Source organism: Trichoderma harzianum (genome assembly GCF_003025095.1).
Source record: "Trichoderma harzianum CBS 226.95 unplaced genomic scaffold M431scaffold_2, whole genome shotgun sequence".
Taxonomy (NCBI): Eukaryota; Fungi; Ascomycota; class Sordariomycetes; order Hypocreales; family Hypocreaceae; genus Trichoderma; species Trichoderma harzianum.
Genome location: NW_020209250.1, coordinates 2,188,083 through 2,204,169, shown reverse-complemented (window position 1 = coordinate 2,204,169; position 16,087 = coordinate 2,188,083). Strand labels below are relative to the sequence as shown.

Below are 16,087 nucleotides of genomic sequence, written 5' to 3'. Positions count from 1 at the left end.
TAGATTAATTGGAATGAGAAGAGGGGCTCAGAGGAAGACTCCCACGCATCCCCATACTAGATGAAGGTAGTTCTGGAGATTTGTAATGTATCCAGATCGTCCGAGTTGGTGTATTGGCGATCTCAGACCATTGCTGTTCTCCTCGCTTTGGCATGAACACCCATGAATCTCGTGAAACCCATATATGGGGCATTGATGGGACTGTCACCGGTATATATAAAAGTATCGTAGAGAAAGCCGCCGAATGTACAGCCCAAGAATGGCGCGATGACGGGAACCTATCACCCACTGTTAGTAACTTGGTCGAATTCGAGGGCCGGAATCTACATACCCAGAAGTAATAGTCTCCTGCCGTCCAGACTTGGTGTCCATAACCAACTGCATGAGACATAATCCGGGGGCCCAAATCTCTTGCAGGGTTGATTGCATAGCCAGTGTTGGAGCCAAAGCAGGCTCCAATCCCGTAGATGACAAAGAACAGGCCAAGCGGGGTCAGATTTCCAGCACCAATGTTTCCATCGTCTAGCAGAGCATAGAGACAGAACATTAAAATAGAGCTGCCGATACACTCGTCAAAGAATTGCCCCGTCTTGGTTAAGAATGGAGCTGGATATGTGCAAAAGATGCCTGCAGTAGACGTATCCAGGCCAACAGTCCGTATACCTTGTCCACCCTCGAACACGTCGATCGCGGATTTGTAGTTTCCGTAAACAATAAGTGACGCGGCCATGGCTCCTAGAAGTTGAGCGAGAGCATATACTGGAAGCTTCTTCCACGGAAACTTGCGGAAGATGCAATTGGCGAGAGTAACGGCAGGATTCAAATGGGCGCCTGAGACGCCGCCGCAGTAAACACCAAGCATGACCCCTAGTCTTTTCATCTTGTCAGTAACAGTCTAAGTAAAGGCCATGGGGTTAAACATACGCCCATCCCCAGTTGATATTGTTCCAGTCTCCCTTGGCGCCTTTTCCAAGCACCACTTGGGCGACAGATCCGTCGCCAAATAGGACGAGGATCAGGACGCCAAAGAACTCGGAGAATGGTTCACGCATGACTTTTCGAAACTTGGACCAGGCGGTGGTATGTTCTTCAGACACGATTATGTTCATTGTAACATGTTGGTCTTTCGAAATACCGTCCTGAGAGAGAGATGACTTCTCCTGACGACTCTTCAGATCGTCTTCGACACCGTGAATGTGTTCAATATGGCTCATGTCGACGGACATTAGACGGTCTTGAGCCGGTGTAAACAATATGTATGTATTTTCAAGTTATAGAAGAGAGAATAACAGGTGTGATATATCTGGTTGGCTGTTGACTTTTACAGGTACGATTAACAGGCCGTAGAGGCATATATACTGGAATACTACACTGATCATGGCTTTCGCCCCAGGAAGCCCACTTTGCGACTTGTCCAGAATCTGGGGAAACACGGGGCCCCATTTTCTGGCCTGTTCAAGTTCAAGTTCTCCAAATGTTGCCCGTTGTGGAGATATAATTGAGAGTATAGCTCGGCAAGAGTGGCGTGTGTTCAGCCCCGGAGTCTCGGCCGCGCTCTGAAGTGACAAGTCTTTCGTCTGTCATGGGCTGTATCATGCTTGAAAGAGCCACCAGACGGCCATATTGGCTGAGAAGCGGCATATAGGGCCCGTGATTCAATAGTTGGAAGCTTTCAGCACTGTTTGCTTCCACTAGTGCAGGTAATCAGCTGCACATTCAAGCCACGATGCAAGGGGGTCTCGCCCTCTGCACCATTCCGCCAGCAATATTAAGGTAAAATACATAACACCATAGACTTTCAATAAACCAGAGATTGCGTGATGCTGTCTTTTTCTGGAAAGTAAAAACGCACTGACGTTCATGTCCATGGCCTGGTTAGCCCTGGATATTTCCGCCTCGCTGTTCTCGGAGCTGAGGCCGAGATGATGCTTACCGGAAGCTGAATACGAGGCTTCACCATGTTAGCCATACTAATTAGAGTCAGATACAGCGCTGAAGGGCGTCTCGGACTCCAGGCCGAACAACCGGACTTCTACTGACAACTACTGGCAATGGCCCGGCCCGCTGCCACCTCTCGCCCCTTTTTCATGCATATTCGGAAACTTATTGACTTCTTCCACAGCATTGGACCAACACCGGAAGCAAAGGTAGCCGGCTTCAGGATATGCAGAGAGGATAGGAAAACAAGCTGCCATTGACTTGTGTAACAAGAGCTCCGCCGTTGATTCCGCGTCAGGCACGATCCAGAATTGCCCAAGCGTTGGCTGTTACACGTCGCACTACAGAATCTAATTTGTCGTGCTAAATGTAGGCACCCATTCGTAGCATGTGAACGGAAAATACCCTAGTTTGAGCTTGAATGGCTACGTGTGTCCTCAGTGTTTTGATAAACGTCTATTTTACCTGAAGCTTGATAACAAATTTTAGTGACATTACGCCTGCTACATACATAGGCTGTTATACAGAGTTGATAGACTAAACTGCAGCAAGCCCAAGAAAGAAGGCTCGCAAACCCCAGGCGCCTGGGTCAGGGCATTCTTGGAACCCGGTACCTCCTACGTAGACTGTCCGGCCGAGGCTGGCTTTCATACCCTTGGTCTTCTCTGCGCCTATGCTTGCAGCCTTTGCAGCTTCCTTTAGATCTCCAGTTTTTCCCAATGTTTCGATGAAAGGATACAGAGCGTCCACGAGAGTTCTATCACCAGGCCTGGCACTTGTATACTTTGACATGGCTGCAGAGCTTTGTTCTAATGCCTTGGCCCATACTTGCGGCGTGGCCTCACCTGATGGAGACGCGGCGAGAGATCGAACTAGTGCATTCAAGAAGATGGCATATAGAGCGCCGGATGTACCATCCATTGTCTTCTCGACAAGAGGCACAATCTCTGCTACGTCGACCACTGCGTCGCCGGAGAAATCTCTTGTTGAGAGAAACATAAGAATAGCTAGAAGGTTATGCATGTCAGATTGGAATGGTTACAAAATGGAGCTTTGGGGAGTTCACTAACCTTCTGCACCGCGCTTCAAGCCAATGCCACAGTCTCCATCACCCACAACCTCGTCGTACTTGGTAATTTCCGGCTCTGATGCGACCACCCGCTCCAGGGCCCTCACGAGTGCCGATTTCGCATCTGCAGGGCTTAGCTTGAGCCCAGTTGCTTGAACTGTTCTTACAGGCGCCTCCTTATACTCTCGAGTTGACTGAACTTTTGCTTCCCATGTTTGTGTAGAGATGGGAGCGGACCAGCCCGTAGCTTCTGAAGGGGCATCCAGTAACTGGATCATTGTAGACCCGTTGATGCCTGTGTCGACTACCTTGAGGAGTGAAATGCTAAATCCCAGGCCATTAAGACTAGTCATATAGGTGCCGCTTAGGATTCGTATGGGGCGGATACCGTATTGTCCCTTGAGCTGTGTCACAACCTCCGTGGTGATGGCTCCCATCTCGAGAACACTAACACCACCAAGGTTGTTAACAAGAAGCACTACCTCATCACAAGACTTGATGTTGAGAAATGCTCTGTCTTTGTCATTCTCATCCAACAATTGTGCTAGCATTGCAGTCACGAGTTCAGGCAAGTCAGCTGTGCGTCTGCCGGACCCAGGTTCATTGTGGATTCCCATGCCCAGTTCAACTTCGCCAACTTGAAGTCCGTCGTCCCCATGTGCAGTATGGCCTGGAACATGCACATGTTCCAGACTAGCACCAACACTGACCAGATTATCAGCTGCCAATCTGCCGATCCTATGCACCTCCGCCAGGTCAGCGCTCTTTGCTGCGAGAGCACCAGCGATTTTTTGAACGAGCACAGTTCCAGCAATTCCTCGACGTCCCACCTTGCCGGCTTTCTGACGACCAACACCGACGTCGTCAGCAACTACTAGCATCTCGACGTTGAGACCCGCAGACTTGGCTTGCTCTACGGCCACGCCAAAGTTGAGAACATCGCCCGTGTAGTTCATGACAATGACAAGGACGCCACGAGTTGAATCAATAAGACCCATGATTGCCTTGCGAACTTGCTCGGTGTTGGGTGACGCAAAGATGGTGCCAGCAACGGCCGCGCTTAATAGACCATCTCCCACGAACGCAGCGAAAGAGGGCTCGTGGCCAGAACCGCCGCCACTCAGAAGGGAGACTTGACTGCTTCCATTGAGATTTGGGCGGCGATAGATGGTCTTGTTGTCAGCGTCGAGGGCGACGGCGGGGTTTGCAAGGGTGATGCCAAAAAGAGCGTCATTGACCAACTTGGTTGGGTCGTTGACAAAATGCTTAGATGACATGGTGGTGAGACTTGGAGTTTGGCGTTTGGTTTAAGGTATTTGAAAGAAGGGTATATAAAGACAATGCTCATAATCTATTCGATAGCTTTCTGATACCATGGATATGACTAGATATATATGTTTAATTCTACAAGTCAATGTGCTCGTCTAGCTAAACTAGCCGAGATAAAACCTTCAATCACCGAGGACGACATTCGGGTGAATTGACGATATTGACTCTTCGTACAAATGATCCAAGCTTCATGCGCTCGGTCAGTTCGCTACACATTCCCCGATGTACATAATACTATCGCCAAATAATTATTTCTAGCCATTCTGGCTATTTGCCCATCGTCGCCAAACTGTGTCGGGGGTCGCCCCGGCCAGCCCGAGGGTGGAGTGAGCGGTTTCTGCATGAACCGGGAGGAGGGAGAGGCTATAACCTGCGGAGTCCCGCTTCAGAAACGTCCATGGACGCTTGTTTCACGACCCTGAGTTGCAGTGAGCTCAGCTGATTTCAGCAACATACCCGACAGCCACAGCAAGCAGCGGCTTTACACAAGTTAGTGGGCGACGCAAAAACCATTCTAACGTTCCCAGCGCCAATATATCGACTCATTTACATTCAATTCCCGATAGTCAACAACCTCGTTTAAGGAATCCGACCCCAACTCCAGCTTCCCACGTGGCGCACGGCTAGACTTGGAGAAAGTAACGTGGGGTGGCACTCAAGACATGGAGACGGAGACTGTGGGGTCTGGGGATTGTCCAACGCTTACCTCAACTAAAATAGCAGCCTAACTAGCACTGCAGCTATTTGTCTGGCCCAGAACAAGCTTCGATGGTGATTTGTTCATCAGGTTTCGCCCCATAGTGTTGAGCCAGTCCTTGTCTCTTGTGGCTTCAAGCTGGAAGCTAGAGAGTTTAAACTGTCCAAGTGAAGCTTAGCATGTCCTTCTGATGACCTTCTGGAAGGATGACAGTTACCCCATAAACTCCCCCGCCCTCCCGACTGAGTGCTGACTTCATTCAGCTTCTGCTTTCCTTTGGCCATGAATTTGTCGCTCATGATCCTGCTCTCTTTCTATACACACAGCTTTGTGGGAGCGTTGACACAGCTCTCGTGCCGATGACAAGATGGTGTATCGCGGATTTCTCGTCCCAGACAACTACGTCTCCGAGACTCCCGATGACACCGATATGAACATATCCAGCGTTTTCTGGGGACTCTCCCTAGGGATTGCCATCTTTGCGGCAGTGCAGGCAGGACGGCAATCTTACCATTCCTGGAAGCGGAAGCATAGGATAACCACTTATGTTGCCTTGATTTGGGGCGAGTGGATAGCAAGTATCATCATTGGGGCTCTTACATGGTGTTTCCAGCGCGAATATGTCGGTCCTAGGTACGTATCTGCTACAAAATCTTATTCTGCTACCGATATAGCTCTTCTATGCAGATTAGGTGTTCTAATTGTAATTTCATAGTTTCCAACTGTTTTTTCTCATCTGTACGGCTTCCCCTAGGATATCATATCTCTGTCTGTCAGATACTAACCATTTGCCCACCTATAGCTTGCTGTTGGTCGCTTCAGATCCAGCTGCTAATGCAAATCATCATAAATCGCATTGCTTTTTTAATGGCTGTACCCGGAGCTGCACGAAGCCTTAAATGGAGCGTCTTCCTCCTGTTACTCCTAGTCAACATCAGTGTGATGGTTATTTGGACTCCAGCCCATCTCCAGCTTTCACCTCGCTGGATCCACATAAACGATATATGGGACAGGGTGGAAAAGGTAATCTTTTGCATCATCGACTTGTCTCTAAATGTTCGCTTCATGTACTTGGTCCGGTCTCGCTTGATCAAGAGTGGGCTGTCCAAGTACATACCTCTCTATCGGCTCAACTTGGTCTTGGTCTGTTTTTCCATGTGCCTTGATGTAAGTACTTGATCTGGTTAGAATCAGATACAGGTTCAGCAGCTCATGCGCAACACTTAACAGGTATCATTGATTGGTCTTATGTCGTTACCAAGCAGTCTCAGGTATGTCCTTATGCCCAAATGCGCAATTCTCCAAGATCTCCTAATATCTAATAATCTTCAGCTACTTGCAGTTTCATCCAGTTGCATACCTCCTAAAGCTCTCCATTGAAATGAACATGGCAGAGCTCACTGCGAAAATCGCAAAATCTCAAAACTTGGGTGCCATTCAGAGACTAAGCTTCATCACACCTGCAGAACAGAAGCACAAGCATGATGAAGGAAGCTCTGTTCATATTGAGATTAGGAATGATGGAGATATTGAGCGAGCAGTCGCACCACCTGGGCGTATCCGGGTAACAGTAAAGACCGCTGTGACGAGGCAGACGGTTGACGAGACTGAAGACACCGGAAGTAGCAATAGCTCAACGCCAGAGTTAAGGAAACCTAGTGTGAGTTTCTGAATATTGTTTTATGCAGCTACATTTATATAGAAATTAGAATTCACTGATATCGTAAAATCGTTATCTGAATAAGGTCCAATCATGTTCCCAGCACGCCATGTGATCCAACGGCAGCTCCGTCTTCAACCATTCGCCATAAGGCGTTTTTCTATTTGATATCTCATAAGGTTCCAATTTGCACCCCCACGACCCAGTTGCTCCCTAGACCCAACAGAGAACACATCGTGTCTTTTTACAAGAGGCCTATCTCGCTCAGGACGGTGAGATGGTCCGATAAAGACCGAGGCGGGGCAGAGGCGTAGCGCTTACAGCACAAGGGTGAGAATCCTTGTCGTGAAGTGGATTGACTCAGTCAAGCCCCCTCGTTAGTGCCATCATCTTCGGCATATGTGTCCGATCAGCCCGAATAATAGTTCGTTTTCGGTGTTCAGCACGATGTTGGCTTGAGTTTCTATTTAGTCGCTCGGGAGATGAGGATAATTCGGAACTGCCTAGCGAGCGAGCGAGGAGATAAATCGTCGCCAGCCCACATGGGTTGTAAGATTATATGTTAATCTCACAAGAGTAAGATGGAGCAGGCGAATAGCGGGAGATTTCTAATTTTGGGATTGACACCAACAGAAAGGTCGGTGGTTTATCGTAGATAGATAGTAATAATTGATACCTAGCTATCTAATTATTTGACGCTGTATATTAGATGAGTACCTTCTTTAAAGGACAATGACACACGATTTGTATTCTCCTCTCTTTCGATCCATCTCATCACCCCCGCGGGGAGAAATATGATGGCTTTCTATGTTCAAGGCAGCCAGTTCGTTAATGATAGAACAATATTTCGTTTCACTGTAGCTAAAAGAGTCGATATAGGCCTTTCGCAAGATGCGATGGATGCCGTGTTCGGTGAATCCGGAGACCGCAAAAATCGACAAAATGGCGTCAATATTCATCACCACTTCTCTCTAACGATCTAGGCTCTTCATTTTGAATTAAAAGTTTCAGGTATTGAGTTTCTTCGTGGCCAAAGCTACTGAGTTACATGAAAAAATTCACGGTGTAGCTAAAACTTTGGACGTTTCGAGAGTGCGCTAACGAACAGTCTCTACCTCTGGGTTATATTTTACAAAAGCATGTGCGAGCTCTTTATTATCTATTATGAAAAACAAAACCGACTCATAATCTAACGTCTAGATGCCTTTGGATTGGTATCATTTTATCATAGAATACTATAGAAGAGGTTGCGTTGAAACATTACGTCTTTATTTTCTGTTCACTACTTATCCTTGAAAGCATTTTTCTAACACCCAGTGGGCTGATAGGCCTGAAAAGAGGCAATATATAACACAACATGAAGACTTTAACCATTGTCGTCTTGAAATTGCAACCTCACGCTATCTGTTTTGAATCATCAAATTCAACCATATCACATCTATTTGGGTTCGGGTCATTCTAGGCTGGCGAATTGTCTTCTACTTCAGTATTGAGTTTATCCATATTACTATCTTCACCTAATATCGCTAGTTTGAGTACCCAGTGGCCTTCACTAGATTCCTAATATGATGACATCGCGGAACTGCTAACTGTCGAACTCATTATAGCACTATGCTCCAACATAATGATCACAGTGTCGCACTTATTGACCTCAGGAGCCAGTGACAGTGATGAGCCATAATATCTCTGTTTTGATCAACAGATGCATCAAAGGTATTGAAGAGATCCACAATAGCTATCAGTGTTAGGAATATAACTTGGGGTAATTGTTATATTAGGAAAGTTAGGTCTTAAAACTTCCACTTTTTATATAAACGTTTTGTAAGGCCTCTAGAAGCCGGTCGGACAGGAGTTACCCTGCGTTCCATATTGCGCTCTTCAGAAGCGGCCAGTGCGAGAGGTCTGTAACCCTCTAGCTCTCTGGCCTTAAGATCAGCACCCCATTTGAGTAATGACCTAAGAGTTGGCTTCTGTTCGTGAAACGGGGCTGATGAAAGAGGCGTGTAATCATTTGTCTCTCTTGTTTTAACATCGGTATGCCGTTTGAGTAATAGTCGAACAATTGTCTTATGTCCGTTAAAGGCGGCTAATAAGAGAGGTGTGTAACCATCTGGCTCTCTGGCCTCGATGTTGGCACGCCATTCAAGCAATAGCCTCACTGTTGGTTCATGCCCATTGAATGCAGCTAGTGAAAGAGGCGTATATTGATTTCCCTCTCTGGTCTCAATATTGGCACCCCGTTCAAGCAGCAGTCTAACAGTTGGCTCATTCCCATTAAAGGCGGCCAACAAAAGAGGCGTGTAATGATTTCCCTCTCTGGCCTCAATATTGGCACCGGACTCGAGTAATAACCTAACAGTTGGCTCATGCCCGTTAAAAGCGGCTAATAAAAGAGGCGTGTAATCATCCGGCTCTCTGGACTCAATATGAGCATGCCGCTCAAGTAATAGCCTAACAGTTGCGTTATGTCCATGCCAGGCGGCAATTAGTAGAGGCGTGTAGCTACCGGAATCTCTAGAATTAACATCAGCGCCATTCTCCAGCAACAGTCTACCAACAGCCGTTTGGCCTGTCTCGGCGGCCCATGACAGTGGCGTTCGTTCATTGCTATCGGTAACTTCCACATTTATAGAGTTTTGTAGTAAAATTGCCGATATGCCTTCCAGTCCAAAGTACGCTGCAAGATGTAGTCCTGTTACATGCCTCGGTGGTTTTTGGCTATAAGCGTAAAAGTTCCCAGAAGCCAGCATTGCTTGACTCGATGCAGATACTTTATTTTCGTTCATGAGAAAACTCACAATGGAAGGATTTTCCTTTGTCGATGAAACACGGGCGTGCCACCCCCATTTTTGCGCTGCGTAGTGGTACAGAGCGTATGACCGTAATCGTTTTTCAAAAGCATTATCCGAATCAGAAAAGCCGGTTTCGAAAGTGTCAAAGCCGAGATATGTTACACAAATATCCGTGATGTAATCATGCGCATTGGGAAAGCGAGCATACCAAGTTTTCTCTAACCATTTCCCCAGTGCTTCGTTGGTAAATTGGAGAGTATTCATGTCTGTAGTTATCGTGAGATAGCCACCGCACGCCGAGACCATATCTTCAATTTTCGGAATATTGTTTTTTAAAAGACTATTATCACCAGCTTCCACGGCAAGCGCATGTTGAAGCTCAAGCACAGTCATAGGTCTCATTGAACATGTAAGCCATGATATAAGTCGCCAGGCGAGCCTCTTTGTGGTTGGCCCTCGCGAGCCGATTGTCTCCATCATTTGTTCATAAATTTTCTCCGGGCTCTGCTCTTGTTGCGAGACAGTGTTGTTTGATGACACAACTGCAAATCTTTCTGAGATTTCGAGGGGCTTAGAATGCACTCTTGGTGAAATAACCGGAGACTCTGGTTCTGGTGATTCAGGAAGCATTTGATCATCACTGGGTCTTCTTGGCTCTTCCACTATAGTCGGTTGAATGTTGGCAAACGGTTCTTCGCTGGTGAGATGGGTTGTAGTTGGGCCATCCGCGCGATCTTGGCCACCAGTTATCTGTCTCCCTCTAGAGGAACTCGGTTTTTGATGTTCATAAGTGAGATCGAATAATGAAGCAAATGCAAGGGCTTTGAGATGCCTTGAAATATGTTCTGAGAGAAGTGAGTATGGCTCTTCGGCCAGACGTGAAGCTATCTCCTTCGGACAGCAGTTGCAGAGAGGACACGTAAACGCTCCTCTAGGTTGAAATTTTCTACTCCTCCTTGATTTTGCTAATATTTGGGGTTTTGTGAGATTCTTCCCATGAGCTGTTGATAGATGATGAATGAAGTCGCTTTTGTCATCGAAAATCTTTTTGTCAACATTTTCCTCAGAGTGATCCATTTCACAGCACCAAGTGATTGCGTGAATATTTCGCGCCCAGTCAACACCATGCTTTATATGCATATGTGTTTCCCAATCTTGAATATGGGCGAAGAATCGTGGGGGCTGTTTGCACTCCTCGGAAATACAAACGTAAGGCTCAATGTCCTGGTCAATGTGAACACTAATAAATGACGGTTAGGTGCGACACGTTACTGAGATCCCAATTTGAAGAATCTACATACTTCCACATCCGTCTCGTTAGACTAACTACCTCCAGAGATTTGGAACAGATGGGGCACATAGCATTTAGTTCGTCTTTTGCTGCAATAGGCATGTTAGGATAACTAAATTCTTCGTTCTGAATCTCTCGAATGGAAGGGTTTTCGTTGCTGTGAAAATGTGTGGCTTTAGACTTTTCCAGTGAGCTATGAAGCTCCTGTACGTTGATATGAAAACCAGCTGCCTCAGATATGAAGATATCTTCACTCGTTGAAGTTGTATGGTGGTTGGCCGGTACCTCCATTTCGACATTCTCAGATGCCCGCGTGATATGTTCTTTGCTTTGTGGCCGACTTAAACTATATTCTCTTCCGATGACAGAGTTCATACCATTCTGCTGCTGGTAAAATATCGACCTTTTTCTGATACATATAGACTGGCTAAGCTGGCTAATGAGACCTTGCGTGGCATTTGGAAATTTAATTTTCACAAAGTCTTTGAAGCAACGGCTATCATCTTGATGCTGCGAGTCGAAAAATTGTCTCTCTTGACATTCTTTTGCCATAGATCGTTGTATCAATCTTCCTAAAGCATGAAGCCTTCGAACAGCTACATGAACAGCACGTAGACCCAGAAGCAAAGGCAAACTTTCTGGGATCCCGTCAATTGATTCTGCTAGTGTCGCCACGCTATCAAGCTTGGTATCAAGCTCTATAAGGCATTAGTTGCTTATAATATAGAAACAAGCGGAGAGGAATGTATTGTGCTTGCCGTGTTTCAGGTTGTCCCGTATCATAATTAGAAGTTCGAGAATCATACTCTTGAGGCCATCTTGCCCCACTAAGCGAGCATCGAGAGAAGACTTAGTGGTAGTAATTGCCCCAATATAGGCTGCCCAGAGGTTAAATTGACCTTGAAGGTCCTCGGCAAGATCAAGTTTACCTGTAGTAGGCCCAAAGGTTTGTACATATTGTTCAAAAAGGTGCGAGCAGCTCGCTGCTGCGTTATATATACTCTCTCCGTTGATGGCTGAGGCCATCTTATAGAATATATGTGTATGTGTATGTATGTAATCAGTTTCCGTGATTGAAGAAGCTACAAAGATAGAGGGGCCAAGCGGGGTAATAAGATGAGGCTCTTCGGATAAAGAGTGCGCGGATAACGATCGATCTATTATACATTTACAGAATATGTGCAAGTAATCTTTTCAACGGTCTTCATCACTTACTGCGATTCAAACAATACGTTACGCAAGTTGTACGCTAGCTTACTTTACCAACTCAAAGGCGTAAAGCAAATCGGATTTGGCGTCTAAGAAGATGTATCTCGCCCGTGACAGTGGAGGACGCAGCGAGCTCTTATTCGCGATACACCCCGCCTTCGTCGATGCACTACCAGTGGCATCTCCGAGCCAGTCTGTCCAAGAAAGAAATCATATCACCCTTCTGAGACATGAAATAGCCAACATTATGCAAGTATTCGACACCAAGTGCGCCGAACAGGATCTCTCGGAAGATACATTTTGCATTTGCATAGATTCCCTGAACAGTATCCTTGTTCTATTTGAAGATCTAGTTGTCGGAAAATTCCCAGCTAGAAATTGCAATAGCAGCGATGAATTGCATGCAGAGTTTCCAAAGCTTGTTGCTCTTAAGTACCAAATTTCCACAGGAGAACTAGTGTCTGCATCCTTTTGGGTTTCATTTGGGGGGAAGCCAAGGCAACACAACACAACACTAATTGTACAGCATTTCAACCAAACCATATCGAAACTATTCTCTACAATTAATTATGAGTCAAATACTTTTCGTTTCTATGAAATTGAAGATGACTACGAGTCAGACAAGGCTCTGTTACGCAACGCCGAGGAGCTCGCGGCAGCTCTGGGAGCAATTTTCGAACAACTCAAAGCATTGATATGTCTAAAAGATCCGGAAGGCCACAATTCCTATGTGCGACTCTCCGAGTTTGCGAAAAATGAGCTCCAAATGATGATATCTATCTGCGGACATCGAAGTCTGTGGCAGCACGTGGTCTTTCATATGGAGACTACAAACAATTGCAATATGAAACACTCATGGATAAAGGAGATTTGTTCGGAGTTGACACGTTCATACCGGAAAAAAAGGGTGTTATCCATGACCTTCGATGGAAAAGGGTTTTGCAAAAACTCCACTAGTGAGGCTCACGGGAAGGAATCGGCGATATTATCAACGGAGACCCTGAGCAATATTCTCCAAAAGGAAGAACAGCTAAAGCAAGGGAAAGCTAGTCACTACAAAACTATCAGAAAGAAGGACAAAAGGCGACTCAGTTTACTCCTTTCTAATTCCCTTATCCATTTGTCCGGCAGCGCCTTATTGCGAAATCCTTGGAGTGCCAACACCATTCATATTAGACAACGGAAGGATGGCTTCATCGGCCAAGATACCGCTCCAGAGGCATACATGACATACGCATTTAACTCACAAATTATCGAGGAAAATGCCATCAACGAAGACCTAGAACCGGGGGATCCCTATGTTTTAGGCCTGGCAAAGCTCTTACTAGAACTAGAATTGGGAAAGGAAATCACCGTGCTTGATGAAGATATTGACGAAATCACTGGTAAAACATCGTTATACATGGCAATTACCCGAATTCACGGAGACCTGGATCAGTATTTGGAGGACATGGATCCATTTATTGGGATAATAGATTCATGCCTGCAAATTTGCACCGATCTCTACGACATGGACCTCCGCCACACCAACAGCAAGGATTATTATCACAAGCTTAGGGAAGAGGTATTAACCAAAGTGATTAGACCTTTGAATCAAAGGGACAAAATCATCAGCAAACACTGGAAATTTGTCCAAAGATCCAGAACATCAACATCCGAGAGCGTGCTGTCTAACACAAGAGAGAGTCCTTCTCCAGTGCCCTTTATCGAAGCTTACCGCCAATCGTCGGTTAATATGGCCGAGATTGCCAAAGGTGGAACCGCTACAGCTATAGATTCATCAAAAGATCATCTATTGTCCTCTATATCAAATTCTGGACTACTATGTGAACCTTCCAGACGTAACGTAAGTATATTCACACAATGATATGGAGATGGGCTGATCCAAGGATAGATATCAAGTAGTGTGCAATGGTTGAAAGAATTTGACTTCATCAACCGAGATATGGGGAGGTTAATTTCCGTGTCCAGAGTCACGTCAAAAAATAGAAATATCAGACTAGCCATTCTAGATACGGGCTGCGATTTGACTGCACCTTGTATGGCAGTCCTTCCTGGCGTCCCAGCACGCTTAGTAGGCCACTGGAGAGATTTTCATGAAGGCTCAACGGAACCGGTAGATGAGGATGCGAAACAGCACGGAACAGCACTTACAGCTCTTCTATTCAGAGTGGCATTCAATGTCGATATTTACGTAGGTCGAGTTACGAAAGATCAGGCAGATTTACCCAACTCAACTCAAAATATATCCAAGGTAAAGAGGAAGGTATTGTTCTCACCTGAAATTTTATCATAAGCTAATCAATCTCTTCTAGGCAATTCATTACGCCGCGGCCGAATGGAAGGCTGACGTCATTACAATGTCGTTTGGCTTCCCGTTTATTGTTGATGAGATTGAATATGCCGTTACAGATGTAAACAGAGGCCGCCGAAAGGACGGAAAGAGTGAAGTGGTCTTTTTCGCGGCCGCGAACAATGATGGGCTAAACTCGGAGGAAATGTTTCCCGCAAGCCTCGAGACTGTTATATCAGTACGTGGAACAGATCATACCGGTGCGTTTATCAACAAGTTCAATCCAATACCTAGGCCACAGAAGGCAAGAGGCCTGTTGTATGGCACGCTTGGTCAAAATGTTCCATACGACATAGGAGACAACGGTGCCCAAATGTCGGGATGTTCGGTGGCCACTCCAATCTTGGCTGGTATTGTGGCGACAATTGTGCAGTATGCAAACTACACAGTAGGAATGGACGCAGAGACGATAACAAGGCTGCTAACAAAAGATGGTATTCTTCAAGTATTGGAACACATTTCTGTGGGGGATGACTTTGGCCGCCGACGATACGTTGCGCCTTGGCTTTTTTTTAAAGGAAAGGAGGAGGAGAGATTGGCGACTATTAAGCATGCTTTATCCAAATTAGAGCGGCATATCACATTGGGGCGGCAGGTTTAGTAAGCTCAAATTCAACATGTTGCGCGACTATTAGAATTGCACAATTCACCTAGTTCCTTTAGCAGCGAATTTTCATTCGTCTTGGAAGAGCCATTCCTGTTGGGCTTTGTCAGGATTAACTTCGGTAATGCCTTCTTGAATTGTGACCACTTCATCAACTGTTGCACCACCATACTCAATTTCGATTTCTCCTTCTTCTGTTTCGTCGCTGCTACTATCCACGAGCATGGCCGCCTTGTGACGATAATCATCCAGCTTGAAAGTCGCATTCGGACCCCAGCCTTTTGGTTTAATGATGAGCAGTTGGTATGCAAAGATGATATCACCTGCGGCCTCAAACCCATTCGAGGTGGTCGTCGTTCTCTCAATGTTGGCATTGCCACCGACAAACATATCTGGAGCAACACTTTCTGATATTTCCGCAGACAGTCCGCGCCCAGATGATCCATAATGGGTTAACTGGAATCCTTTTGCAACTTTCAGACCAGTCACCATGTAAACTGGGCTTCGAAATAGGCTATCGGTATTCAGAATACTGCGAACAATTGGCTCATTGGCGATCGCTTGGATGTCTTGCATCGAAGGCTCATCTCTAAAGTAAGTAGTCTCGAGAGATTTCATGACAATTTTGACAGACTCTGCTCTCTGACGGTTCGGCCCGAGTTTGAGGCTCAGTTGATTGAACAAGCGAGTCCAGATGCTCACATTCACACTCCGTATCTTTTCGGTCTCGAATAGCCAATTATTCTCCGTTACTGTCTCCATCTCAGGTAGAGGCTTGGTGGGCTTGGAGATTGCATACTGAGGGCGGAACGGATCAACAATTATGTTTCCAAGAGCAATCGGGCCATTTGGGCGGTAAGTCCAGTTCGGCGCAAGTAAGTATGTAGGATCTCGAACGTGAGGCATCTTCAAGCAAACAAAGCTAATATTGTGACGGCTTGTGAGCAAATTATTTGGGAGAATGGGAAAGATCTCATGCTCCTTAACGATCAAAATGCGGGGTGATACTGCTGACCACTGGGAAACGATTTATAGGTACGATCCTTAGATTCATGGAACTATTGCTGCGAAACTGTTGATATGCGGAAACATAATGCATAATAGTGGCATTCACACCCTGCATGGGGTTCGGTATATTAGCTGTA

The 16,087-nt window shown here is 46.0% G+C and overlaps 7 protein-coding genes across 7 annotated transcripts; 2 read left to right on the top strand and 5 right to left on the bottom strand.

The window, feature by feature from the left end:
* Positions 1–122: 122 nt before the first annotated feature.
* Positions 123–1,052, bottom strand: M431DRAFT_490850 (hypothetical protein; the record flags this gene model as incomplete). The annotated part of the gene is made up of 3 exons (XM_024916843.1): positions 123–278; positions 332–872; positions 925–1,052. The coding sequence occupies 3 exons, from the start codon at positions 1,050–1,052 to the stop codon at positions 123–125; spliced, it is 825 nt and encodes a 274-aa protein (XP_024778918.1).
* Positions 1,053–2,475: 1,423 nt separating this feature from the next.
* M431DRAFT_544545 (hypothetical protein) lies at positions 2,476–4,284 on the bottom strand (the record flags this gene model as incomplete). Its single annotated transcript, XM_024921165.1, has 2 exons — positions 2,476–2,945; positions 3,009–4,284. The coding sequence occupies 2 exons, from the start codon at positions 4,282–4,284 to the stop codon at positions 2,476–2,478; spliced, it is 1,746 nt and encodes a 581-aa protein (XP_024778917.1).
* Positions 4,285–5,182: 898 nt separating this feature from the next.
* On the top strand, positions 5,183–6,719 carry M431DRAFT_13592 (hypothetical protein). The gene is made up of 5 exons (XM_024912543.1): positions 5,183–5,666; positions 5,749–5,771; positions 5,836–6,200; positions 6,264–6,304; positions 6,366–6,719. The coding sequence occupies exons 1-5, from the start codon at positions 5,401–5,403 to the stop codon at positions 6,703–6,705; spliced, it is 1,035 nt and encodes a 344-aa protein (XP_024778916.1). The 5' UTR covers positions 5,183–5,400; the 3' UTR covers positions 6,706–6,719.
* Positions 6,720–8,687: 1,968 nt separating this feature from the next.
* On the bottom strand, positions 8,688–9,092 carry M431DRAFT_40469 (hypothetical protein; the record flags this gene model as incomplete). The annotated part of the gene is made up of 1 exon (XM_024914893.1): positions 8,688–9,092. A coding segment is annotated over one exon (405 nt), but the record flags the coding sequence as incomplete, so codon positions are not given.
* Positions 8,727–11,836, bottom strand: M431DRAFT_298062 (hypothetical protein). The gene is made up of 4 exons (XM_024914137.1): positions 11,535–11,836; positions 10,787–11,474; positions 9,492–10,725; positions 8,727–9,207 (listed from the first exon to the last, which is right to left on the bottom strand). Exons 1-4 carry the CDS (start codon positions 11,800–11,802, stop codon positions 9,196–9,198), a joined length of 2,202 nt encoding a protein of 733 aa, XP_024778914.1. The 5' UTR covers positions 11,803–11,836; the 3' UTR covers positions 8,727–9,195.
* A 246-nt stretch (positions 11,837–12,082) lies between these two features.
* On the top strand, positions 12,083–14,973 carry M431DRAFT_490843 (hypothetical protein; the record flags this gene model as incomplete). Its single annotated transcript, XM_024916842.1, has 4 exons — positions 12,083–13,648; positions 13,880–14,239; positions 14,301–14,831; positions 14,908–14,973. The coding sequence occupies 4 exons, from the start codon at positions 12,083–12,085 to the stop codon at positions 14,971–14,973; spliced, it is 2,523 nt and encodes an 840-aa protein (XP_024778913.1).
* On the bottom strand, positions 14,874–16,063 carry M431DRAFT_504172 (hypothetical protein). The gene has a single exon (XM_024918429.1). The coding sequence runs from the start codon at positions 15,846–15,848 to the stop codon at positions 15,012–15,014; it is 837 nt and encodes a 278-aa protein (XP_024778912.1). The 5' UTR covers positions 15,849–16,063; the 3' UTR covers positions 14,874–15,011.
* Between the last annotated feature and the right edge of the window lie 24 nt (positions 16,064–16,087).

Coding starts and splice junctions, on each gene's coding strand:
- M431DRAFT_504172 (XM_024918429.1), bottom strand. CDS start 15,848: ATGCCTCACGTTCGAGATCCTACATACTTACTTGCGCCGAACTGGACT.
- M431DRAFT_13592 (XM_024912543.1), top strand. CDS start 5,401: ATGGTGTATCGCGGATTTCTCGTCCCAGACAACTACGTCTCCGAGACT. Junction 5,772..5,835: donor CCAACTGTTTTTTCTCATCT/GTACGGCTTCCC, acceptor GCCCACCTATAG/CTTGCTGTTGGTCGCTTCAG. Junction 6,201..6,263: donor GTTTTTCCATGTGCCTTGAT/GTAAGTACTTGA, acceptor AACACTTAACAG/GTATCATTGATTGGTCTTAT.
- M431DRAFT_298062 (XM_024914137.1), bottom strand. CDS start 11,802: ATGGCCTCAGCCATCAACGGAGAGAGTATATATAACGCAGCAGCGAGC. Junction 11,475..11,534: donor ACGGGACAACCTGAAACACG/GCAAGCACAATA, acceptor AATGCCTTATAG/AGCTTGATACCAAGCTTGAT. Junction 10,726..10,786: donor CTAACGAGACGGATGTGGAA/GTATGTAGATTC, acceptor GTCATTTATTAG/TGTTCACATTGACCAGGACA.